At 50.7% G+C, this 26,317-nt stretch overlaps 3 protein-coding genes across 7 annotated transcripts in view; 1 reads left to right on the plus strand and 2 right to left on the minus strand.

Moving 5' to 3' along the window:
* Positions 1–308: 308 nt before the first annotated feature.
* On the plus strand, positions 309–6,911 carry Car9 (carbonic anhydrase 9). The gene is made up of 11 exons (NM_001107956.1): positions 309–697; positions 1,598–1,627; positions 1,876–2,046; positions 2,150–2,292; positions 2,375–2,467; positions 3,587–3,653; positions 4,930–5,087; positions 5,224–5,359; positions 5,493–5,519; positions 5,939–6,020; positions 6,135–6,911. The coding sequence occupies exons 1-11, from the start codon at positions 358–360 to the stop codon at positions 6,199–6,201; spliced, it is 1,314 nt and encodes a 437-aa protein (NP_001101426.1). The 5' UTR covers positions 309–357; the 3' UTR covers positions 6,202–6,911.
* A 1,085-nt stretch (positions 6,912–7,996) lies between these two features.
* On the minus strand, positions 7,997–17,351 carry Tpm2 (tropomyosin 2). Of its 4 annotated transcripts, none has more exons than XM_008763680.2 (9): positions 16,726–17,351; positions 16,124–16,249; positions 13,051–13,184; positions 12,830–12,947; positions 12,668–12,738; positions 12,071–12,146; positions 11,834–11,896; positions 11,644–11,713; positions 7,997–8,151 (listed from the first exon to the last, which is right to left on the minus strand). In XM_008763680.2, exons 1-9 carry the CDS (start codon positions 16,837–16,839, stop codon positions 8,069–8,071), a joined length of 855 nt encoding a protein of 284 aa, XP_008761902.1. In that variant the 5' UTR covers positions 16,840–17,351; the 3' UTR covers positions 7,997–8,068. The 4 variants fall into 4 exon arrangements, with proteins under 4 accessions (XP_008761902.1, XP_008761903.1, NP_001019516.1 ...); XM_008763681.2 differs by lacking the exon at positions 12,071–12,146 and adding an exon at positions 12,438–12,513 and having other exon boundaries at positions 7,997–9,266; NM_001024345.2 differs by lacking the exon at positions 12,071–12,146 and adding an exon at positions 12,438–12,513 and having other exon boundaries at positions 16,726–17,011.
* Positions 17,352–25,014: 7,663 nt separating this feature from the next.
* Positions 25,015–26,317, minus strand: part of Tln1 (talin 1) — a 29,958-nt gene continuing 28,655 nt past the window's right edge. The window contains exons 56-57 of one of the 2 annotated variants that reach the window (XM_063287730.1): positions 25,688–25,816; positions 25,015–25,581 (exon numbers count right to left, since the gene is read on the minus strand). In XM_063287730.1, coding sequence (XP_063143800.1) covers positions 25,456–25,581; positions 25,688–25,816 — 255 coding nt within the window. In that variant the 3' untranslated portion in view covers positions 25,015–25,455. The remainder of the gene's footprint in view (positions 25,582–25,687; positions 25,817–26,317) is intronic. The other variant, NM_001039025.2, reaches the window with a different exon arrangement.

Below are 26,317 nucleotides of genomic sequence, written 5' to 3' on the forward strand. Positions count from 1 at the left end.
AACAGGCCAGGCCTAGCAGAGGCTGGCCAGGAGCTGGGTGGTGCCAGGGGGAACCTATACAGTGCCAGGTGGTGCCTTGGGTTCCAAGCTAAGCTGGTGATCCTGATAACCTTCTGCCTATGAACACACCCGCCTCTCACCCCAACCCTACCTAGTACTTGACCAGTGTCCAGGCTTTGGTATCGGGGAGGGGGCATAGGGCCAGACAGAACCTGTGGGACTTTGGCTCCATCTCTACAAAAGGGCACTGTGAGTCAGCCTGCTCCCCTCAAGGCTTGCTCCTCCCCTACCCAGCTCTTATTTCCGATGCACGTACAGCCCGTCCACACCGTGTCCTGGGACACCCCAGTCAGCTGCATGGCTTCCCTGGGCCTGAGCCCCTGGGTCCCTTTGTTGACCCCAGCCCCTACTGTGCAGCTGCTGCTGTTACTGCTGCTCCTAGTGTCCGCTCATCCCCAGAGCCTGTCCGGGATGCAGGGGGTGCCCTCCTTGGGAGAAAGTTCATCTGGGGAGGATGATCTGGGCGTGGAGGATCTGCCCAGCGAAGAGGATACACCTGGAGAGGCGGATCCACCCGGTGGGGAGGATCCACCTGAAGTTAATTCTAAAGCCAGAAAGGAGGATTCCCTCGCCTTAGAGGACCTACCGACTCCTGAGGCTCCTGAGAACAGGCAAGGTTCCCACAGGGATGAAAAAGGTAAGAGGTCATTACCTTCCAAATCTAAGCTCAGGAAAGCTCATGCCTCTCCTCCCCACACCGCAACCCTAGCAGAGATCATTCTGCAATTGGACTCTAATAGGTAGCCTTTCTCCCCTAAAGGGGGAGAAGAAAAAAGCCGAGAATAGTTGGATGGGATAAGGAAGAAAAAAGGGGGAAGCTGGAGAAGAAATAGAACTGAGGAGTGGACAGAGGTTTGAAAATAAGTGTGTGTGTGTGTGTGTGTGTGTGTGTGTGTGTGTGTGTGTGTGTGTATGAGAGAGAGAGAGAGAGAGAGAGAGAGAGAGAGAGAGGAGATGAAAAGGGAAAAGAGAGAAGGGGGGTTCTGGAGAACACACAGGGAGCTCACAGCCATCACTCACCTATGATTTGCAGTGTGGGAAGAAGCAATTGACAAGTGGAGGAACTTTGGTTTGCTTTGGGACCGAGAGTGAGATAGAGTCTTGTTGTGTCGCTCGGATTGGCTTGCCTTGAACTGTTTTCTACCATTTACCTGCCTCTATCTCCGAGTTCTGAGATTACAGGTCCGTGTGCCACTGTGCTTGGGCTCTAAGCCAGGAACTTTAGAAAGGAAAGAGGGATAAGCGGGAAGGTGGGTGAGTAAAGGAAAAGGAAGGATGATTTGAGTTTCAAACTGAAGCCACGCTACAGACTCTAGTTTGCAAACTATCAGTAGGTCCACTGATGGCTCCTCCTCCGGTGGCCGAGTCACGGTTGATGGTAATCCAATGTAGACTTGCTACATTCCTTTGTATTACCTGTAAGACATCCGGGTCTGTGAGACCCCCTTGTCGGAGCGGGAGGGAATCTCTTTCTTTCTGGGCACTCGGTAGGGACTGGGCTGTAAGGGTGGCTTATTAATTCTTCTCATTTATGCAGGGGGTGGCCACAGTCTTTGGAGCTATGGAGGTAAGACACCACCGGCTACACAGACCCTATCTGGGAGCTCAGCCCTGGTGATCCGCCACACCAACATTCCCAGTATTAGCTCTAGACTGGACCCAGGTCCTCGCTCTACCACCACCACCCCTCCCCGCCTTCCTGCCGCCCCCCTTATCCCTAACCCCGCCTCCAAGCGTCCTGACTCCACCCCTCACTCATCCTAACGGTTCCCGGCCAAATCGCCAGACTTCTTGCACCTTTTCCTCTCATCCCAGGCACCCTACTCTGGCCCCAGGTGTCCCCAGCCTGTGCTGGCCGCTTTCAGTCCCCTGTGGACATTCGTCTGGAGCTCACCTCATTCTGCCGCACTCTGCAACCCCTGGAACTACTGGGTTATGAGCTCCAGTCTCTCCCGGAACTGAGCCTGTGCAACAATGGCCACACTGGTGAGGTGTCTGGGGCGGGACCTATGGAGGGGAGTGGCAGTCAAACTATGCTTTGGAGCTGCTCACCGGTAGGTAGACATCTCACTTGCCACTCCCCACGCAGTACAGCTGACTCTGCCGCCCGGGCTGAAGATGGTTCTGGGACCTGGGCAGGAATACCGGGCCCTGCAGTTGCATCTACACTGGGGAACTTCAGATCACCCAGGCTCAGAACACACAGTCAATGGCCACCGGTTCCCTGCTGAGGTGGGCACTGGGCTATCCCAAGAGGAACAAAGAGAGTGTGATCAGAGGTCTGGCGGCTATCTGATCCTTATGTCCTTTCTAGATCCATGTGGTTCACCTCAGTACAGCCTTCTCAGAACTTCATGAAGCCTTGGGACGCCCAGGAGGCCTGGCGGTTTTGGCTGCCTTTCTGCAGGTACCCCACTTTGACATCCACATCCTGTGGGTTCATGCATCTCGCCAGCAGAGACACCATTCCAGTACAAGCTCACGCTGGTCAATTAGCTGTCCGCCCCATTCAAGCCTTTGTCCATTCATCTAAGGCACCAGCCGGGAACCAGGAAGCAGACTACCAGAAAGTTCCCTTTAGGAGGAAGGCTGGCTTGACAGTCATAAGTGAAGAACACTAGGAACAATGGCCACAGACCTTCCCTGGTGGGAAACAAGGAGGAATACTGCACAGAGAGAGGACAGCATGAGCAAAGCTAGAGTGGGGACCAGTCAGGGAGTGCCACATGCACTCATTTCCCCTCCATGAAGTGCAGTATTCAGTGACCTCTTTGTACCTGTAGTAATCAAGAATACCACATGCCACGGTAGGAGGAGGCCAGGAAGTGAGAACACCTATAAGACTCACCAGTGTGACGTTCACAGCACAAAGTTCAGAGGCCTCGGGAGCTGCGTGCACGCATGAGTTATTAAAGTGAACACAGAGGTAACACAAGTACAAAATACATGATGGTTTTCTTCAGGAAACCATGATGCACGCACACCATGACGCACATGCACTCTCTCTCTCTCTCTCTCTCTCTCTCTCTCTCTCTCTGTGTGTGTGTGTGTGTGTGTGTGTGTGTGTGTGTGTGTGTGTGAACAATGAAACTATGGAAATTAGCAGGGCCTAGATGGAGAGGGGCTGGGCAGCCTAGGAGACTTTCTCCTTCAGTTTGCCATTGCTAGTTCATTTGCAAAGCAAAAGTAGGGGCTGGGGATTTAGCTCAGTGGTAGAGGCTTACCTAGGAAGCGCAAGGCCCTGGGTTCGGTCCCCAGCTCCAAAAAAAAAAAAAAAAAGCAAAGCAAAAGTAATAGAATTCGAATAAGATTGTATATTTCCAGGATTGGGGATTTAGCTCAGTGGTAGAGTGCTTGCCTAGCAAGCGCAAGGCCCTGGGTTCGGTCCCCAGCTCCGAAAAAAAGAAAAAAAAAAAGATTGTATATTTCCCAGCATTCTTAGAGGTGAGGAATGGGGAAAGACTATGGGAACCCCTCATGGTGTTCAGGCCTCCGGCTACAGTCCTAGAAATGTCTACCCCTGCAGGAGAGTCCAGAAGAAAACAGTGCCTACGAACAGTTGCTGTCCCACTTGGAAGAAATCGCAGAGGAAGGTTAGTTGGTGGCTTGCCCAGTGGACATATATGGAAGGAGCTGAGGGTGAGCTGGCTCGGAGACTGGTGACAACTAAACTAACGAGAGACACATGGGGGTAGGGAAACCACTGTCCACTGTCCGTGAGAAGTCAAAGCCAAACTGAACATGAAATTATTCAAAGCAAGCTAAGTTGAGCCTGGCCATGGCGGCCTACGAGGTCTACACAGTGAGTTCCAGGCCAGTCAGGGCTAAATAGTAAGACCTGGTCTCAAAAACAAAAACAAACAAAGCAAAATAGAGAAAAACGAGCCAAAGAAAATGTTTAAAACTTTTAGGACTAAGTACGGAAAGCTAAACTTTTTTTTTTTTTTTGGAGAACTTTCTGTCTATCATTTATAAAATATTTTCTATTTATGAGTGTTTTAGAGCAGGGCATGCTGGTGCATGCTGATAATACCATCTTTTGGGAGATTAGCTACTTACCAAGCCAGCATAGGTTACCAGAGATTATGTCTTCATATAGACTAGGGCTAGGGCTGGAGAGATGGCTCAGCGGTTAAGAGCACCGACTGCTCTTCCAGAGGTCTTGAGTTCAAATCCCAGCAACTACATGGTGGCTCACAACCATCTGTAATGGGATCTGATGCCCTCTTCTGGTGTGTCTGAAAAGAGCTACAGTGCACTCATAGTGCACATTAAATAAATAATACTTAAAAAAAAAAAAAAGACAAGGGCTGTAGCTCTGAATAGAGCAAGAACATAGCACGCATGAAGCCTTAGGTCCAGAGTGCACAAACACTTCAGTTGAAAAGCTCGCTCCCTTCCCAGTAACTGAGTCATTTTAAATCTCACTTTACTAGACTTTTAGGTGTGTTGATAAACTGGAACTCATAGAACTTCTGTGTCTGTTTCTTATTGTTGCAAATATTATATATATATATATTTGCAAGTTATTCTACTCATATGTGTACTCACGAGAGTGTGCTCACTAGATAGAATAAAGGCCCCCACCAATATATTGGCTATATCCCAATTCCATTTTATTCCAGTCTGGGCTTAAGTCAGCAGTCCTGCCTGGTATAGTTGTGTATTCGGATGATCAAAGGTGCCAAAGGAGGGCTTACGAGCTTTTTTCTTGAGGCTGGAGAGATGGCCTCCTCTAATGTCCAAAGCCCTTTACTTCCTTTATGCATTAACCACACATAGTGAGAAGCAGCGAAACTATGCTTGTCCCGGAAGCTTCTGAGTTGGGGGTGATCTAGGTGAGACCCCAACAGAGACCCTGTCCTGTAGGCTCCAAGATTGAGATCCCAGGTTTGGATGTATCTGCACTGTTGCCCTCGGACCTCAGTCGCTACTACCGATATGAAGGGTCTCTGACCACACCTCCCTGCAGCCAGGGTGTCATCTGGACTGTGTTCAATGAGACAGTGAAGCTGAGTGCTAAGCAGGTAAGAGTGGGCGTTGGAAAACAGGAATGTGGAAAGAAATGAGGGAAGAGGCCATGCAGTAAAGATAGACAGAGGGTCGGGGACCCCTGTTTCTTTTTGTCTTGAGCCTGTATTATCTATTAACCCCCTTCCCCAGCTCCATACGCTCTCCGTTTCCCTGTGGGGACTTCGTGATTCTCGACTACAACTGAACTTCCGAGCCACACAACCTTTGAATGGGCGAACGATTGAGGCTTCCTTCCCTGCTGTAGCGGACAGCAGCCCTGAGCCAGGTGCCCAGTTATCTCATAGCCCATGTTGTCACAACCCAGCTATGGGTCCCACCTCTTCCTGTGTCTTCCTTTGTACCAGTCTGTCACAGGTACTCATGGGCCCCGGTTCTAAAGACTTCTTTTATCTTTTCAGTTCATGTGAATTCCTGCCTCTCTGCTGGTGAGTCTGGGTCCCTCTTGTTCCCGATGCCGGTGCGGGGAGCGGGCATGGGAGCACACCCTTTTAGTATTTTAGCGCAGGAGCTAGTCTTTACTATCTTATAGAATAAATTTCATCCTCAAATCAGTGTGATAGGTCAGGTAAGAGACCTGTACCTCTCTGGCTTAGCTGTCAGAATGAGACTCCAGAAATCTGCGAGCCCCTCCCCCAGCACGCCTGTCACCTAGCTGCTAGGAGTGAGAACAGTGCTTGCTTTCCCCTTCTCCCTGCCGGTGTCATCCTCCAGATGGCCTGTTCTGGAGACCAAAGCCCTGAGGGCCGCCTGCACACTCACTGGGGAAAGGGTCAGGCAGGAGTATGGGAAGCCAGCTTGGAGGAGACCCCTGGCATCCTCTCAGGCAGCCCCTTTTCCCTTCCAGGTGACATCCTAGCCTTGGTGTTTGGCCTTCTCTTTGCTGCCACCAGCATCGCCTTCCTCCTACAGCTGAGGAGGCAGCACAGGTATCTGTGGCCCTCCCTTGGCACAGCCTTTTTTCGTATAACCCAGAATTCCAGGACTGCGAATGAGCTCTCATTCGGAGTTGGTTTTTCTGATTCTCGTTCCTTGTTCTACAGGCACAGAAGTGGGACCAAAGATGGAGTTACCTACAGCCCTGCGGAAATGACAGAAACTGGGGCCTAATGAGGAGAAGCCAGCTAAAGGAGTCTGGGAACCTTTATACAGCGGCTTCTCCGTAACCACGTAACCACGAAGAACTCATTTCCATCTTTTTTTTTTTTTTCTTTTTTTTCTGGAGCTGGGGACCGAACCCAGGGCCTCGAGCTTGCTAAGCAAGTGCTCTACCGCTGAGCTAAATCCCCAACCCCTCATTTCCATCTTTTTAACTTTCTTCCTTTCCTTAAACGATGGCGATAAGAACTTAACAGTGAAAACAGCCAAGATTGGACTCAATTCTCACTGGGTTTTGAGGATTTTTTAAGACAGAGTTTTTCCGTGTAGCCCTGGCTGTCCTCAAACTCACTCTGTAGCCTAGGCTGGCTTTGAACTTGCCTGTGCCTTCTTAGTGCTGGGATAGAGGGTATCTACCACTACCACCACCCCACAACTCTTGCTCTTACTATGCTCTACCACTGAGGCATACACACCCCTTGATCTTAACTGTGGAGTCAGGCTGGCCTTGAACTGTGTGTGTCTAGTGGTGGAGTTTGAACCCAGGGTCTTGTTCCTACTAGACAAGTGCTCTATCACTGACCTAAACTTCCAGTCCCTTCCCTAGAGCCCTATTCTCCTGTCCCAGCCTCTTGAATGCTGGGATTACGGGCATGCGTCATCATGCCTGGCTCATCCCAATTATTTAAAGAAATATATATATATAAATCTTCCTAATAAAACTCGTGTAGTTGCCTTTATTCCTCAGATCAAAAGGATGTTATATTAATTTCTTATGGCTGCTGGGAAAACAAAACAACTTCCACAAGCTCAGGGGTGTCATGCTCCTATAACTTTTACAGTCCCAGAGCCACAGGTCTGGATGAACTTTATGACTAGGCCAGGTGGCATGGGCTGTATTCTTCCATTTTAGATGTTGCCTGTGTTCCTCCCTCCTGGCCCCTTCCCAGCATTCCTCGCTCCTGGCCCCTTCCCAGCATTCCTCGCTCCTGGCCCCTTCCCAGCATTCCTCGCTCCTGGCCCCTTCCCAGCATTCCTCACTCCTGGCCCCTTCCCAGCATCCCTCGCTCCTGGCCCCTTCCCAGCATTCCTCACTCCTGGCCCCTTCCCTACATTACGCTAAGTCCTTGCTTCCATTGTCACATCTCCCCCTACTGCCTCTGACCTTATCCCTACCCCCACAATCGTTTCTTTCCTCTATAGCCTCACTCTGTAGCCTGCACTGGATCAAGACTCAGTCCTTCCTAGCCTTAGTCTCCATTGTGCTGGGATTACAGGTCTGCACCATCACGCTCACTCTTCTAACCCTTGAGGACCTTGTGAATATTCTGAGCCTGACCCGTTAACCTAAGATAGCCTCCTCCATTTCAAATTCTTTGCTCAGCCAAATAAGTTCCTCTTTCTGGCTAATGTGGCATTTCCCAGGATTCCAATATGAACCTTTTTGGGACAAGCACACCTAGCAGTGTGTGTTAGGAGGTTGGCATGGCCACACCTCTAGACTTCGATTCACACTGTGTGAGTCTTTCTGGCTTTTACCCTGTTGGAGGCAAATCTGTCCATTCTTGTAGTTTTGCCTTTAGAGGTGTGTCGTGGATGGTGGCTCTGCCCTGTGGGGACTAAAGGCCGGGAGAGTTCCCACACCCTTAGAAAACCCCTTCGTGCAGCTCACTTGTTGAGCCCGGTACCCGTGCCTCACAGCTCCCATTGAAAATGGGACCCCACTACAGGAATGGAGTCAGGGTTTGCTCAGTCAGGGTCCTTCCAGCTCCACTGCCAACAAAGAAAGGCTGAAAGGGCCCTAGCATGCCAGAGACATCCGTTTATTGGCCTGAGGAGGCATCTATGTAGTCTGGTCGGCAGGTAGCAGGGCCAGCCCTTACAGGTTGTTGAGTTCCAGAAGGGTCTGGTCCAAGGTCTGGTGAATCTCCACGTTCTCTTCCTTGGCACTAGCCAAAGTCTCTGTGAGGGGAAGCAGCAGGTGAGGTGGGGGAGGGTAAACATGGACAGGTTCAGGTGACACAGACAAAAAACATGTTAGAGACACTTTATGGACCTGGGACGTGTTAGGAGACCTGGGGTGTGTTAGGAGACCTGGGGTATGTTAGGAGACCTGGGGCCTGTGGTTTATGGACCTGGGGCCTATGGTAGGGGCAGATGGGTGGATTGCCTAGACGCAAATCTTGCTCCAGGCTTCTTTTGCTCCAGGCTTCGGCTGGGGTAGTAACAATGGGATGGGGAGACCTGTATTGTAAATGGGGTGCCTTCTTTTAGAAGGTTAGGACAGTTGGAAACAAAAGGAAACACAAAGGTTCAGCCAGGAAAGGGAAGGTCAGACAGACAGAATTGGGACAGAAAACAGACCTGCAGCTGCTGTGAAAGCCCCTCTTGAAGCGATCCAATATTTTAACGACCTTCACTCCAGACCTTTCCTGACCTTCTGGCCCCCTCCCCTGACCCAGCACCCCACTTCCCTTTCAGCCATTCCCTCAGATCCTGGAACCCCAGGTTGGTGTGCAAAGGCTTGTGATGGACTGCTGAGAGGGGAGGGAAGGTGTGTACAGCTACATGCAGTGATTATCAAAGCGACAGGCTGGGAGTGCCATGCAGAAGGGTCTGTGTGAGCCACCGTGTGCTGAGGGAGGAGGGCTGACTGCGAAGCGCTGAGCAGCACAGATTGAGGGTGGCAGTAAAAGCCAGGGCCTCAGGAGTGAGCCAGTGCTTCGAGAGTGAGGAAGAGCTCTCTGGAGGAAAACAGCATGGAGACCAAGTTCAGAGTTTATTAAGTAGAGGAGGGGTGGAAGTCAGTGGACGGTGGATAGATGACAGGAGAAAGCCAGTGCCAGAGTGGGTGGCAGGGGTGGCAGGCGTGTTCCTCAGGCTGCCCTCAGACTGGCTGTGCAACATGGCCAGTTTGTGCTCCTCCTGGCTGCCCCCTCCCCTCAGAGAGAATGGAAAAAGAAGAAAGGGGCCTGCGATGGCCACAGTGGGAACTCAGAGGGAAGTGATGTCATTGAGCGCGTTGTCCAGCTCCTCGCTGATGGCCTTGTACTTCATCTTCTGTGCATAGACTTCATCTGGGGAGTCCGAAGGGGGGAGGAGGGGAGGGAGCACGGGGAGAGGAAATGGAGGAGGGAGGAGGAGAGGAAGGAGAAGATGATGAAATGGAAAACAGAATCAGAGGGGTGGACAGAGGAGAGAGGCTGGAGGACAGGCTAGAAGGCAATCAGGGCTTCCTCTCCCCGGCTCTATGCTGGCTTCTTTGTCCTCTGTACCACAACTTCTCACTCCCCCCCACCCCCTGCAGTCTCCCAGGAGCCTGTGGCAGTGCTCTGTGCAGGCAGGCCAGCATGCATAAGAGGGAAGGAAGGGTGCTGACCAGGAGGCTAAAGTCCTAACGCTGGAGATAAGATGCCTGCCTGCCTGAGAAGTTAGAAAACAGGAGACACGAGAAATAAGGAAAGTAAACGTCTATCAGAGCGAAAGGGAAAGTCCACCTTTGATAATAGGAATTATAATCCTACCACAGGCCAGAAAAATCCTGCACTGCTGATTTGCCGGGTGTAACTCAAAGCAGTATCTCCCAAGAACAGTATTGTGTAAACCCCCACATCTGATCAAATAGCGGTTGGGGATATAGCTCAGTGGCAGAGAGCTCGCCTAGCACGTGTGAGGCCTTAGGTCTTGGGTTCAATCGCCGCACTCAATTAAAAAAAAAAAAAAAAAAGATCAGGGCTGGAGAGATGACTCAGTGGTTAAGAGCATTGACTGTTCTAGAGGTCCTGAGTTCAAATCCCAGCAACCACATGGTGGCTTACAATCATCTGTAATGGGATCTGATGCCCTCTTCTGGTGTGTCTGAAGACAGCCACAATGTACTCATATACAAAATAAATAAATAGACCTTTAAAAAAAATTGAAAATCAAATAGTTTGGTGTAAGTCTTGGGGCTACAGACAGTTCAGTGGTAGAGCACTTGTCAAAACATGTGAGGCCTTCGGTTCCATCCCCAGCACTGGGGCGGTGTTCTCTCTAATATCACTATTGCTTTGTGCTTAGAGATGGTAATTACTACATTAGTTTATGCAAGGCCAGCAACACCAGCATTAAGGAGCTTGTGGCCTGATCCTGTAATCCCAGCATACTGGAGCCAGTATCTGCCACAAATCTGAGGCCAGCCTGGTCTACACAGTAAGACCATGCCCAGTCAAAGTCAGCAAGAACTTGGAGAGGAATCTAGAGTATGTGGGCTCTTGCTTTGTTTTGTTTTTAAACCAGGGCCTCCTGTGTGATCTACCACTGGAGCCCTCAGGAATTCAACTCAATTTTGTAGATATGTATGGTGGTGTGTGTGTGGGGTGTGTGTGTGTGTGTGTGTGTGTGTGTGTGTGTGTGTGTATGCTATGGTGTCTGTGTGAAGGTCAGAGGTCAGCTTTGTATTTTGGTCCTTAACTTCTACCTTGTTTGAGGCAGAGTCTTATCACCACTTCAAATGTCAGGCCAGTTGAGCTTCTAGCCATTCTCCTGTCTCCACCACCCAGTTTCTATCCTATGGTGATAGGAGTTGTTGCTGGAATTGCAGACACAGACTACTGTATCCAGCTTTTATATGACTTCTGGGTATCAGAATTCATGTCCTCAGCTTGTGGGACAAGTGCTTTACCTACTAAGATACTTCCAAGTCCAGGAATATGTTGTCTTCCCATCCCCCGACCTCTGATTTGAAAAAAAAAAAGTCAGGTGAGGCTGGAGAGATGGCTCAGTGGTTAAGAGCACTGACTGTTCTTCCAGAGGTCCTGAGTTCAATTCCCAGCAACCACATGGTGGCTCACAACCATCTGTAAGGGGATTCGATGCCCTCTTCTGGTGTGTCTGAGGACAGCTACAGTGTACTCATATGCATAAAATAAATCTTAAAAAATGTCAGGTGATGGTGACGCACACCTTTAGTCCCAGCACTCAGGAGGCAGAGGCAGGTGGATCTCTGTGAATTTGAGGACAGCCAGGTCTGTCTATACACTGAGCTTCAGGGCAACCAGGGCTACACAGAGAACCCGTCTTGAAAAAATGTATAGGTGTTTTGTCTGCATGTCTGTTCACTGTGTGCATGCCTGGCTCCCACAGAAGCCAGAAGAGTGTGTGAGATCCCTTAAAACTGGAGTTACAGAATGTGAACCACCATGTAGAATCTGGGACTTAAGCCGGGGCCCTCTGGAAGAACAGCCAGTGCTCTTAACCACTGAGCCGTCTCTGTAGCCCCCTGCTCTCTGTTTTTAACTCCAGATAATCCTCACTATTGCAAACCGAGACGCAATGTGTGGCCTTACATAACTAACTGCTTGGGCTGTGGGCTGCTCCGCCAGTCTGCAGAGCCCTGGATAACCCAACTCACTTAACAGACACTGAGATAAGGGACAGGCTGACTTGACAGGTGCTGAGGAGCATCCTTTTTACCTTCCAGGTCATCGATGGTTTTCTCCAACTTTGCCACAGATCTTTCAGCAAACTCTGCTCGGGTCTCAGCCTGAAATAAAGAAGGGATAGGAGACACAGCCAAGAAAGAGGCCTCCCCAGAGAGAGTCTCCCCTAAGTCACCCTTCTGCCTCATCCCTACCCCTCAGTTTCCCGCCGCAAGTAGTCTCACCTCCTTCAGCTTCTCCTCCAGAAGTTTGATCTCTTCTTCGTATTTGTCCTCTTTGGTGGAATACTTTAAGAGACAAACACGTGCCGTCAGTGAACCGCTTCAGTGATCCTGAAACCTTCGCAGACACTGAACCCCTCAGGCTCCGGTTGATCTTCATTAAGCACCTAGCCCTCCCTACCTAAGCCCTCCCCTCCTCTCGGCACAGCCCCTTCCTCACACGGCCCCTCCCCCCTATACCTTGTCCGCTTGGGCTTCCAGAGATTTCAAGTTGTTGGTAACAATTTTCAGCTCCTCCTCTAGGTCCCCACATTTACTGCAGGGGCGTGTGGCAGGATGGAGCGTGAGGGCACAGTGAGGTGAGACAGTGGGGTGGCGCGAGCACGGGGTGAGGGGGTGGGGTTGGGGGGAGGGGTGGCACAGTGGAGGAGGGGAGGAGGAGAAAAGAGAAGAGCAAAGTGATGAGAGTGACAGCAGGCTGTTTGGAAGCTCCGCCCCCGCCCCCTCCTACCGCAGGAGAGAGACAGTAGCCTGAGATGCTGAGCTGGGGAGGGACGTGAAGTGAGAAAAGGTGCCATTGCCTAGAAAGGCCTAGAGAGGCTACTACCTCCTCCTCTGAGGCTATCAGCGACTTGAGAGCCTGGTCCATGGTTCGAAGCTCCTCCTCCAGCTGCCTGGCTCGGCTGGGGGCAGGGGGCAGCGGGCATATATCAGAGGACAAAGCCTATTCCTGTGGCCTCTGGCCTGGGGAACTGCCTGTGCCCAGGGTCCCACCGCTGAGCCCTCAGGCCGAGTTCTATCATCCCATTCGTTCCATTCACACCCGGGTATCCCTACCTCTCAGCCACCTCGGCTCTCTCTTCAGAGCGCTCCAGCTCTCCTTCCAGGATCACCAGCTTCCTGGCCACCTGAGGGGAAGCGGGAGGGAGAAGTAGGTCAGTGGTGACCACCTGGAACTTTGGGGATTGCTGGTGACAGTGAGTGGGACAAGGCTGTCACCTCCTCGTATTTGCGGTCTGAGTCCTCAGCGATGTGCTTGGCTTCTTTCAGCTGCATCTCCTGCAGCTCCATCTTCTCCTCATCCTTCATGGCCCGGTTCTCAATGACCTTCATTCCTCTGAGAAGCAGGGACAGAAGTGCGTGTGGGACCAGTGCCACCAGAGACGGAGCCCTCCCTCTGCAGTCCCTAACCTGCCTTACTTCAGGGCCCCCTTCCCCACCTCTCGCTCTCATCAGCGGCTTTCTCAGCCTCCTCCAGCTTTTGCAAGGCTGTAGCCAGGCGCTCCTGTGCCCGATCCAACTCCTCCTCTACGAGCTGAATGCGTCGATTCAGAGAAGCCACATCTGCTTCAGCCTGTGGGTCAGAGGGTAGAGGTCAAAGGACTTTTTATGCCTTAGGATCTGTTAAAATCCAAGAACAGTACATTTCTTCTCCAGAATCTTAGCTTTCTGCTTTCTAGGTCTTCAACTTATTTTCCATATGTAAACAATCCTCTACCTTTTTACCTAGGTAAAAACCTGCTTTCCCCCACAAGCTCCATTCTCCTGAGGTGGTGCCTCTACCGGCATGATGATGGGTCGGTGGGGGTGGGGGCTAGCGATTAGGTGATTGGTCCAGGTTGCTCCCCTGAGAGCACTTCAAACGGTAACACCTCAGTTTGAGGTAGATCTGATTTCCACAAAGCAGAGTCTGATTCAGGTAAAGTGGGGAATGGGGAAAAAAATCAAGACTGTGCCGCTACTAAAAAGCAGCCAATCACAAAATCAAGTTCTGCGGTATCACCAGTTGCTAGGCAGACTTCCCAGCCAGGGACTTCAGAGGCAAGCCAGGCCTGTAAGGAACTGTGGCTGTGTGGCAAGCGGCTCCCTGCCAAGGTGACAGTGGGGTGGGGGAAGGGAGAACAACTGATGATACTCAGACTCTGAATATAGAAAGAACTTTTGGAGAAGGTCCACAGAGACCCAGGCTACCCTGAGAAAGAGATATGGGGAGGAGCAGGATTGCCCATAAAGGAAAATAACAACAGCAGTGTGGGTTTTTTTTTACGTGCATTGGCTCAGAGTCAGACTGTCTGTCGTCTTAGAGCCATGGCTCAGTTACTCCACACTTGTTACATGACCTTGGGCAACACTTTTGGCCTCCCGGAGCCTCAGTTTCCTCCTTCATAAATCAGAGTTAACAGCTTCTTAGGACACGTCTGAGATAATGCACTATTAATCCACAGGACCACAGGGGAGGCCAATAACTAAACAGGTTTTCTACTCCATGCTAGACTCGCTCAACTGAGCTCTCCAAGGAGGGGTCTGGGACTCTTGTGCTATTTATTTTTATTTTAGGTGTATCAGTGTTTTGCTTGCCCGTGTGTACACTGCATGTATGCCCAGTGCCCATACGGTTGTGAGACACTGGGAACTGAACCCAGGTATTCTTCAAGAGCAGCAAGTGCTCTTAGCCCTTGAACCTCCTCTCTAGCCCCCAACCACTTTTTTTTTAAGCTGCAGTTTGTTCTAATGATAAGCCACCTATGGGAAGAGTGACACACTCTGCAGATATAACATTCCGAATACATTGCCTGCTCAGAGTCCTCCCCGCATAAATGTCAGGTCTTGTTCTCCAAGACAAAAATGTAGAGACTCCTGTAGAGGTTTAAGACCAAAAAGAAGTACTAGACTGGGGGGGGGGGTTGCAGGGGAGGAGCCGGGCGGTAGCGCTGGGGGGTGGGGCTGGCAGAGATGGCAGCCGCTGGGCAACACTGCAGAGCAGGAGAACACATCACCATATATAGAAAGCGGTTTACAGCTTGTCCTCCAGGTGCCTTCGGTACCTGGAGTTTGGCCACCTAGAACAAGAGGCCATCACGGGCACAGGGCCCAGTGACTCAATGTGGAAACACTCTGGGGATGGCATAGGGGAGAATGGTTTTGGGGGACATTGGGGGATTGGTAGGGCAACATGTGCCAAGCCCTGGAAGTCTTGGGGTCATTATAAGACTGATACCTGCCATGTCTGTTCTTCTAAGCTATGGTTGCTGGCTGCTCTCCCACCACAGGGGGATGCCACTGTTCCCAGTAGATGAAGGGCAAACAAAAGAGAGGAGAGGAATCAAGGCATCGCCTAAATTAACGGCTGTGTTCACCACTATAAACTTGGTCCGCGTTTCCTATTTATGACTGGCAGGGCTGCCGCTTCCCCAACTGCCCCCCCCCTCGCTCCAAGCTCCTTGGGTTTCCAGTCTTGCCTCCAGCTGCACTGAGCCTAGGTTATTTATAGAGTATCAGATGCCCAGGGTCAGCTCTGCTAGCAGCTGCAGGTCAATTCCCTCCCAAGTGCCCGAGCTCGTGGGGAACCAAAACTGGAGACTAGAGGTGAAGGAAGCCCAGCCCTGTCGGGTACGGAGAGTGGAGGATGACCAATACAAACATCCGTCTCAGGTGTTCACACCGTGGCTTACGCCGCTCACCCACTAGGCCCTCCTGACAGAGGCATCTTACATTTAAAACGAGAAACTGAGGCGAGGAATGGTGAGAGTGCAGCATCTAAAGTCACATGACCAGGCCGCATCTGAAGTCACATGGCCCGGCCGCCTGAAGATGTGAGTTGGGAATGTTGGGAAGTAGCAAAGTCTGGTTGGGGATGGGCAGAGAAACCTCAGGGTAAGCAGAGCCTGCCAGGGTGGCTGCTTTGGCAACTGTGGCCCTGTCCCTCTGCCCTGTGGCCTGGCCTGGGTTTGAGGTTGACAGCTTAATGAGGGTAAATGAGGAGCCATTAGAACCTGAGCTGAGGCTCCAGGGCAGCAGTCCTGCTGGTGCCAGAGGTCAGGGGTGGGGACTTCCTGAAGGCCCCTTAGCGCTGCAACTCAAATCAGAGGCTCATCTTTGGAGCACCTCACCTCTCCTGCCAGCTGGTTCCTCATGCTCAACCCCAGCCCCCATACACACCAAACTCAGATGCAGCCCCTCCTCTTCTTTCTCAGAGGATTAACTAAGGGGGAGGGTAAACTCTCACCTCCCACCCTTACAGTGACTCTACAATGACTCACCACTCCATCACTGCACATTCTAAGGGCTGGAACCCAAAGGAATTACAAGGCTGAGTCCTAGCGGGAAGTAGTAGGTGGTTTTGATTTACCTAGTGTCTTGGGTTACTTGTGTAAACCTGCCCTCGGTGGTGTTACAGAGAGGAAACCTGTCTGTTCTGTTGCTAAGACCTGGTCCCTTTCTCCCTTCTCAACCATGCCTGGGGCTCCTCCCCAGCGTCCTAGCGCCTTTAAACCTCCCCAAGCCCACACTCACATCGGTGGCCTTCTTCTCGGCCTGCTCCAGTTTCTCCTGGGCATCCTTCACAGACTCGGAATACTTTTCCACCTCATCCTCTGTCCCCTTCAGTTTCTTCTGGAGGGCCTGCTGCTCTTCCTCCAGCTGTGGAAGAAGGGGATTTGATCAGCCGGCTCTGGGTCAGGGCCCAGAGGAAAGGAAAGGAGACAGAAGGTCTGGAAGGCTCTGTGTGTGTGTGTGTGTGTGTGTGTGTGTGTGTGTGTGTGTGTGTGTGTGTGTGTGTGTCTGTATGTCTTGGGCCGGGGTGGGTAGGGTGGGTTCTAGGAGATACTTGGAGATTGTTGGGGGAGAATCAGGGTAAACGGGACAACCCAGTCAGTAGTGTTAGGAGGCTCTGGGAGGAGAAGGTGACAAGCCACAAAGCGCTGAGACCCATTGTAGCTTTGTAATGACAGGAGTGGTAACTGGGCACTCCCTAGGTCATGGTGGGTGGGGTGAAGGCTCTACTTAGGGCTGAGCTCTGGAGGGTCCTGTGAAGCTCAGCCCTCACACTGATGAATAGGCATTGGAGAGCCGACTCAAGGCTGGTGGTGGGCAGGGGAGGTTACACTGGGCCCCACCTGCTTGCATCGGTCTTCAGCTTGCTTCTTGTCGGCTTCGGCCTGCTCTGCGCGGTCGATGGCATTCTCCTTGTCCAGTTTCAGCATCTGCATCTTCTTCTTGATGGCGTCCATGGCTGCGGTGGGGAGTGGGCCGGCGGGCGAGCGGTGAAGAGTAGGTAGACCGGGCTAGCCGAGAGCACTGATGCACCCGGGACAGGTTAGGAGGATCAAGAGGGACTGTGATGTCCCAGCAGCGCGGGCGCCTAAAAGGCGGGGAGAAGCCGGGCGGAGCCGGGGGACCAGGACCCTCCCCCACCAAGGCCCAAACCTTGTAGGGGCAGACGCACTGCCCGGTCTTGGGGCGCGGCCGCCCTTTGCGCCCACCCCTCGGGTCCGCCCCCTCGGATCCCGGCCCCGCCTCCTTCTTCCCCAGCCAGCCGTCGGAAGCAAAACTGGCTCACTGCGGGCTGTAAAAACCTTGGTCAGCAGAGGCTACAAGACCCTTGGGCCGGGGGCTCAGCGCTTCCTCTGAGTGACAGGCGGGCCCAGCGGCAGCTGCGGCTGGGGCCCCCGGGGCTATTTCAGGGCGTGAGCTCACGGCAGCTGCCTGGGCACAGAGACCGCGTGCCCTCCCTCAGCTAGCAGCAGCCGCTACCCTTAATTTAGAAGTTTCCTGTAAATCCCCCCAGATTAAATGTCTCTTGGGAGGCGGATCTCCTGCACGCCTCGAGTGCCTCAGTTTACCCCGGGTCCCAGACTCCAGGTTTGCGCTACGGACGTGGAGGTGGTGGCAAAGTCTTTCTACGTCTTTTCGTGTGCTTGGGGAAACTGAGGCAGGAGGACTGTTGCCCCCGAGGGCGGGCCTGGCATCTATTAACCTAGTGTTCCTTCCCAGTCTCAGTGCCTAAAGCCAGGTCCTCAGCGCCTGCCCGCCCCGCCCCCCACGTGCCCCGCATATTTTCCACGAGGCTGAGGCCGGGCTGGCCAGGGCGCTCTCCCCACCCCCACTCCCACCCGGGACAAGGCGCTCCCGCCCCCTCGGGCTCTGACTGCTCCCCCTTTCGTCTCTCTGTCTTTCCCTAGCGCCCGCTCTCCTCCTCCTTTCTCCCAGCGGACTCGGCGGTCTTCCCCAACGGGCTAGTTTGACTCCAAATTTTCTTTTCTTCCCTTTTTTGGGATGTTTCCCGTGGGGGGCGGGGCCGGGCCACGGAGAGCCTAAGGCAAAGCGGGGAAGAATTACGCAGCCACCAGGCATAGGGAGCAGGGAGTGGGCGGTAAGAGGTCCCCTCCTCCGAGGCTTCCTACAAACAGCTGTGGAGCTGGGCGAAGGTGGCGGGGCTCTCTTGGGTAGGCGAGGGAAGGGAGCGCTGCGGCGTCCCAGGCAGATGGGGGTTGGGGGGGTGGGGAGAGGCATCTCTCCCGGACCAGCGGATGCAGAGGGGTTTGGAGGCCTTAGATTGGCTGGTGGGCTGGGAACCAGCATGGGAATCCTGGGAAAGGGGGACTGGCGGTGTGAAGGGGACGTGGAGCGAATCCCCATCTGGTTCGCTGTCTACGAACTAGACCCACAGTGACTAGAGCACGTCTGACTTGACCTCTCCGTTGACTCTAGCCCACTGCTGTGTGTTCCCTAAACTCAGTGCAACACAAAGATGTTTCATCCATCCAATAAGACTGTGCTAGACAGCTAGGGTTTAGCTTTCTCCCCCTCCCTTCGCTTTTCATACACACAAGCCCCTGGAGATCCTTCTAGTCACTAATCAGATGGCTCCCTGAAGTCGATGTGGGCTCTGGGCTTGTTTTTCTTGCACAGTTCCTGTCACGTTCTGGGTTGGCCGGCGGGGCCATGGCCTTCCTTGTTCCTGGTTCTCTAATTCGCCTGGCTTTTGTTGCCAAAATTAGTGTGTGTGTGTGTGTGTGTGTGTGTGTGTGTGTGTGTGTGTGTGTTCGCCTGCGTGCGCGCCCGCGTGTGTGCTGTTTTTTTTTTTTAACTTAGTGGAATAGAAAATCCTCTAATTTTCCATGTGTCCCCTCCCTATTCCTTTTGTGCCTTCAAGATTAAAAAAAAGAAGAAGAAACGCACTCATATTTCTAAATATGGTAGAACACTCTTGTTTGGGTCCCTGCCTACTTCGTTAGCCTCATCTACAGTTCCCAGCCTCATTCCTATACTCAGACTTACATTCATACTGAGCAATGGACAAGGGCTGGAAATAGCCACCCATACCTTTCTTAACAGCGTCCACATTTTATGCATTCTGTTCCTTCTCTCTAAAACACCCTTCCCCGAAGCTAATTCCTAGTGGCCTTTAAGGCTCAGATCAAGTGTCAGCTCTTCTGGGAAGTCTTCCTTGGCTGCTTCGCTCCTGGCCCTCCCATCTACTAGGTGCTTGTTTTCCTGTGCGAGCTTTCTCAGCCCAGTCTCCTCCTCCAAATGCTCATACCTGTTTGTCTTGTGGGGCCTGCAGAGAAAGATCTATTATTCTCGGTGAGTCCTCAGTGATAAACATTTGGCAGATGTGTGTGTGTGTGTATTAATTGTTAATGTAACAATTAATATGGAGAATTTAGAGAACAAGACAGCCTAGTGCTGAACTTCTCAAATATTTTTGGTATTAGACCTCCTTATGCTCTTATTGAAGATTCCTCAATAGCTTTCATTAAAGTGGATGTTACTGTATTATGCTGGAAGCCCAGGAAATATAATGATATTTATGAATTCATTAAAAATCACAGAAGTTAAAGCCAGAGATGCAGCTTGGCCTAACATGCACCAGACTCTAGGTTCCACCCTAGCACAGCATGTACTAATCAGGGCGGTTCAAGTCTGTAATCCCAGCACTCAGGAGATGGGGATTCGAGGACCGAAAGTTCTAGATTACCTTCTACTACACATCCAGATTGAGGCCAATCTGGACTATAGTTAGACATATCTCAGACAAAAGACACACACACACACACCCATTACACACTATCATGTTAATATAAATAACACTTGAGTTAAACAAGTATATCCTCCTTCCTCAAATTAGTGAAGCTTGGCAAATGTACATATATTTGTTTTGTTTTGTTTTGTTTTGAGACAGGGTTTTTCTATGTAGCCCTGGCTGTCCTGGAACTTACTCTGTAGACCAGGCTGGCCTCAAACTCACGTATATCTGCCTACCTCTGCCTCCCAAGTGCTGAGATTAAAAGCATGCACCACCACCACTTGGCAAGAAATTATTATATTTTCGTTATTTGGGAAAAGGTTGGGACAGGGTCTCATGGGTCTACCTACACTGCCTGGTCTTGAATTTTGTGTCTGTCTGTCTGTCTGTCTGTCTGTCTTTTTTTTTCTTTTTTGGAGCTGAGGACCAAACCCAGGGCCTTGCGCTTGCTAGGCAAGCGCTCTACCACTGAGCTAAATCCCCAACCCCCTGTCTGTCTATTTTTAAGGCAGGGTCTCTCTATGTAGCCCTGGATAACCTGGAACTTGCTATGTAGACTGGGCTAGCCTGGAACTCTTTGCTACCTTTCTCTGCCTGGGACCAAAGGCGTGTGCCACCATGTCCACCTTGAACTTCTTATCCTGTCTTTTTAGGTAATCATTTACTCATACATAATTTTGTTATGTCATTAATTGGTCATTTGGAAAATACTGATTCATTGAGCCACACATATGTTCCAAATGTTGACACATCTCAATAAATGTACTATATCAAAATATCACATTCTTTAATATCTTGACTTGTTTCATTGGAGAGTATACAAATATGTTTTAAGTTTGGGTAAGCTGTGAAGTCATAGTGTCAGAGAAAAGTTACTCAAAATTAGAATTTTCACTTGAAATTTTGAATTGTATAATTGGTAACAAATACTGTCAGATTTTTTTTGAGAACAGGTCTACCAGTTCTCCAAGTCCGAGAGCCACACTTTGTCAGATACTCAAGTAAACATGCTATTACACACACACTTACTCATGATCAGACCAAATGGATCACACTTAAAAGTGGGCTGCTTTTTCTCAGGAAAGCCATCACTTCAGTATGTAGAACTGCTCCAAGCATATTTCAGAGTTTATCAGAATGATTGCAGAAAAGGAGTAGTTAGTGTGGTCATAATTCTAGCACTTGGAAAGTAGAGACAGAAAGTTGAGGAGTTCAAGGCCAGCCTTGGTTACATAGTGAATTTGAGGCCAGCCTGGTCTACATGAGACCGTGTTTCAAATGACTATAACAACAATAACACACACACAGAGAAAAGAAAAGTCTTTGTTTACAAATTAAGATCCAGGGACTGGAGAGCTAGCTCAGTGGTTAAAAGTCCTGGCTACAATTCCAAAGGACTTAGGTTCAATTCCCAGCACCCACATGGCAGCTCACGACTGTCTATAACTCTGGTTCCAGGATCTGACTTCCTTACATAGACATACATGCAAGCAAACACCAGCAATGCACATAGAAAGTTTAGGGGGGGGGGCTGGAGAGATGGCTCAGCGGTTAAGAGCACCGACTGCTCTTCCAGAGTCCTGAGTTCAAATCCCAGCAACCACATGGTGGCTCACAACCATCTGTAATGAGATCTGATGCCCTCTTCTGGTGTGTCTGAAGGCAGCTACAGTGTACTCATATATAATAAATAAATTTAAAAAAAAAAGAAAATTTAAGGGGAGAAAATAATTTAAGATTCAGGGCTGGAGAGCTGGCTCCTCAGTTAAGAGCACTTGCTGCTCTTGTAAAGGACTCAGGTTTGGTTCCCATAAGGGCTCACCATTGCCTGTAACTTCAGTTCCAGAGAACACAGCGCCCTCTTCTGACCTATGCAGGTACTTCACACATGTGAAGTGTGCACATGTATACACTGAAGTGCAGCACATGTGGGTAAATGCACATAAACGTCAAATAAAAGTCTTCAGCGCCTGAAAGGGAGAGGCTGGTGGATCTCTAGGAGTTCAAGGCCAGCATGATATACATAGCAAGTTGCAGTCAACCCAGAGCCACATAGTGAGACCCTTCTTAAAAAAACAAAAACAAGCATGATTCAGGGCTGAAGATGTAGTTCACTTGGCAGAGTACTTGACTATCATGCGTGAAGCAGGAGGCATTGAGTTCAATCTCCAGAACCAAATAAACAGGGTACGATGCTACACAGCACTTTAACCCCAGTACTTTAAAAATGGAGAACATCAGATTCACAGTCATCCTTGGCTCTACAGTGAGGGCCAGGGCAGCCTGGGTTTCATGATCTCCTAAGCGACCCTGCTTATCCGGATGTGTGTCCTCGCCTGTGCATGGAGTGTGGAGCTGGAGGTGGACGCCAGGTGTCTTCACTTACTGCCCTCTACCTTATTTCTATTGCGCATTTTATTTTCAAGACAGGATCTTGCAATGAGTGAGAAGCTTGCCGGTTAGGCTAGGCTGGCCGGCCACTGAGGCCTTAGTACCTGACAGCCCCTCCCAGCAATAGGGTACACACATCCAGCTCTGGGTGTCTACAGATCCCAAATTCAGGTCTTCAGGTTTGAGGCATCTCCCCATCCCTGAGAATGGAGTGATGGCTTAGTGGGTAAGAACTCACAGAACCAGCGTGAGGTTTGGCATTCATATTCCAGCACCAACATAAAAATCTAGGTGTGGCCAGCCCTTCAATGCACCGTTAAGCCCAGCATTGTGAGTGGTGGAGATACCATCCTAGGCCAGGATCAGTGACAGAGTCAGTCTCTGGGGGATAAGATGGAGAGGAATAGGGCAGAACACTTAATGTCCTCTGGCCCCTCACATGCACATACTTCTGTTATGTACATGTACATGCATGCATGCACATACAACATTAAGTGCATAAACACCAAAAATCTAGAAGACAGTAAAATCAGTTTTTCTTTCTTTTTTTCTTTTTTTTTTTTTTCGGAGCTGGGGACCGAACCCAGGGCCTTGCGCTTCCTAGGTAAGCGCTCTACCACTGAGCTAAATCCCCAGCCCCAAAATCAGTTTTTATAATGTATTCAGGACTCCTTTCTTCTGAGGGAAGGTCTCATATGGTATATAGTTTATGTTGGCTTTGGACTCTTGACTCTTCTGCCTCATACTGGAATTCCAGAGAGTGTCAACATGTCTACAGTACTCAAGAACTTTTCTTTTTCCAAGATGAGACTTCTCTGTGTAGCCCTGGCTGTCCTGGAACTTTGCTCTGTAGAACAGGCTGGCCTCGAACTCACAGAGGTCTGCCTGCCTCTGCCTCCTGAGTGCTGGAATTAAAGGTGTGTTGCCACTGCTCGGCTCAAGAACTCTTTTTTTTTTTTTTTTAAGATTTATTCATTTATTAATGTCTTCAGATACACCAGAAGAGGGCATCGGATCTCCTTACAGATGGTTGTGAGCCACCATGTGGTTGCTGGGAATTGAACTCAGGACCTCTGGAAGAGCAGTCGGGGCTCTTAACCGCTGAGCCATCTCTCCAGCCCGAACTCTTAAATAAGGATGTGGCAGTTCACATCATTAATCCCAGCACTCCGGTGGCAGAGGCAGGTGGATCTTTATGTGTTTTGGGCCAGCCAAAGTCATCTTCTTAAATGAAGTTGCATTTATGTCTTACATGACCATTGGTGTGATTTGGGGACATTGCCTTGTTCTGTGCTGAGATGGCTTTACTCAATAGTGGTTTTGTGCTGTGTGATGGCGAAGACTGTGAAAACGGAAGTTCTTTTCAGAGCTTCATTATGAAACTAATGTTGACATCTGGATAGCTCAAAGGGTCTTGGAGAGTCTCTAGAGAGTGGCCCTCACTGAGAACAGCTGGAGCATGCCCCCAGGTCTCCAAGCTATAGCTGTGGAAATGCACAATTTGTGGCTCTTCCTGAGAACACCACCAGGAAGTGCTGGCTGGAGCGAGCAGCTGTCCTGGGCTTGTAGCTGGAGCTCAGTCTAGATTACGGTCCGTCCATGTGGGAGAGACTTGATCTCCAAGGCCCTTGAGTCACAGTATTATGACATTGAATCTGGGATCCAGGGCCCGCAGCAGTGTGCAGTGGAGTGACCAGTCTGTGCGTCAGAGAAGTGATAATGCATCTTGATTTCCCAGTGCTTAGCACAGGCCTGGCTTAGTAAATATTGAATGAATGAATCACGGGGGACAGGAGTGATGGTAGCAAGTTGGCACTGTCCCTAAGGGGCTTCCATCCACTTTACTGGGGAGGGAGCTGATGGTGATGGGTACCCAGAGCAGCAGCATATGAGAAATGTTTTCTACTTGGAGGGAGAAATACTGAAATACGCTGGGCAGCGGGACAAACAAACCTCACACATAAAAACACTCCTAACATAAGAGGACTGTCATGCTTTGAGCAGAGGTAGTGAGTGCAGAGAAAAGCGGGAGACTGTGTATATACCTCCTTGACTAGCTTCCTCCCTGGAACCTCCAGGTAAGTCAGGCAGCTATAATCAGTAACCAAGTCTTGCCTGGCCTCTAGGCGGCGCTCTGCCCCTCTAACTAGAAAGTCTCAGACATGATCAAGTTCACCTGTTTTTTAACAAACATACTCCAACCCAATCAACAATTATACCAACGGAGAAGCCAGAATCTGGATTTTTTGCTTGATAACTGCATCAGCTAATCTTACCCATACAAGTGCATGCGTATGCACACAGACATACACACACACACACAATTTTTTTTTCTTTTTTTCGGAGCTGGGGACCGAACCCAGGGCCTTGTGCTTGCTAGGCAAGCGCTCTACCACTGAGCTAAATCCCCAACCCCTCACACAATTTTTTAAAAAAGGATCTGTGTGTACTCTAGGAGCCAGAAGTGGGCATTTATATTCCAGCTTTCCTTTACTTAATGTGTATGTGTCTAAGTGAGTTTATGTGAAGGAGCACAAGGTCAGAAGTGGGCACTGAGTTCCCTGGAAATGGAGTAGTTGTGAGCTGCTGTGTGGGTGCAGGGAACGGAACCGTATCCTCTGCAAGAGCAGCCAGTGCTGCTGAGCTCTCTCCGGTCCTTTAGTCCTATTATTTTAGGTACAGTTGCTTTTGAAAAATGGAATTTGACCACGGACTACATCTGCACTCTTTTTATGTACTCTCTCCTGGTTATGAAGAATAAAGTGTACTGCTAGCCACAGAGAACAGCGACAGGTGCTGTCCCAGAGCACATGGAGCTTAAGTGTGGCCAGTGAGATGGGACAATGGAAAGCGGCTTTGCAGGCAGCTTCCCAAGTAGGGTGACTGACTCGTGGGTGCAGGCAGAAGGTGCTGATGGGCAGCCTGCTCTCAGCAACTCACCCCAGTGCCCCTGAGGAAGATCTCCCACCTCCTCACAAAGCCAGGCTGTAGCCATAGAGTCACCTTTATTGGAGCTTGACCTGTTGGGTTTGTAACCCTCAGGCTCCACAGGTAGCTGGGGCAGGGATAGAGTATCAAAAAGGGATGAGTTGAGCTGCTGTGGCTGTGGGGATTGGCTGGAAGCTGCTGGCAGGTTGGAGCAGCTGGAGCCCTGGCAGGGTAAAACTGAGGTATGGCAGCGTTAATAATACTCTTGGAGCGTTAATACTCTGGAGGGGACAGGCACTTGGGGCCCTAGGGTGCGAAGGCACTTGGAGTCAGGGAGAGGACACGGCTTGCAGTGGGACTGGGCAGGACCAGGCCCGGGGTTTGGCAGGCACTTTGGGGAGTGCTGGGGTTGGCAGCTTGGGCCCTGAGCAGCCCAGAAGGCTTTGGTAGTGGCAGGCACAGTCTCTGGGCTGGGTCTGCATTAAATACAGGGGTTTCCTCAGTGCTCGTCTCGAAGCTCTGAAGGCAAGAACTTGTACTGCTGCTGCCGGATCTGGGCAAGCTTTTTCCGAGCCTCTTCCAGCTCTCGTTCCTTCCGAAGCATCTCTTCCTGTGCTGCGATAATCTGAGGGATGGAGGGCCGAGGGACTCAGGAAGATGTGCATTAGGGGCAGAGGCAGGGGGATAGTGCAGGCAACAGTGTCCCCAAAAGTGTCCTCTGGGAGGCTCACCTGGGCAATGCCCCCAACCATTTTCTCCTTCACCACCACCGTCTCATTCTCCTGGTCTTCGAAGGCTGCAGCTTTCTGGGCCGCCTTTACCAGGTTATCTGAAGCCCTCTTCACTGCATTGCCAGCAGCCTGCCGAGAGAGCCAACAGCAACTCCTGAGAACTCAGGGTTCTAGTTCAGAGACCGTTATCACGGGTACACAGTGCTAACCATCAACCTTCCACAGCCTAGGACACCCGACTGGATTAGGTTGGCCTGTGGTTGTACCTGTGAGAACTGTCTTGACAGCATTAACTAAGGGGGCAGAACTATCACCTGTGGGCAGCACTACTGCTTGGGCAGGGGACTCTGGATTCTATGACTGGGAAAAGCTGAACACTAGCATGAAGCCAGGAACTCATGGCTCTCGCTCTTGCCTGTGAATGCAATTTAATGAGCTGCCTCAAGTTTTGCTACCTTGAGTTCCCAGCATTGATGGTCTACAACCCAGAATTGTGAGCCAAACACTTTCTCCCTTAAACTGCTCGTTAAGGTATTTACCGTTAGTGTCAAGAGATGAGAAGACCTCAGCACGGCAGTTTAAAGCAGTGCGGCAGACAGGACAGTGGGTCATCACTTTCTTTTTTTTTTT

Source organism: Rattus norvegicus, chromosome 5 (genome assembly GCF_036323735.1).
Source record: "Rattus norvegicus strain BN/NHsdMcwi chromosome 5, GRCr8, whole genome shotgun sequence".
Classification (NCBI taxonomy): Eukaryota; Metazoa; Chordata; class Mammalia; order Rodentia; family Muridae; genus Rattus; species Rattus norvegicus.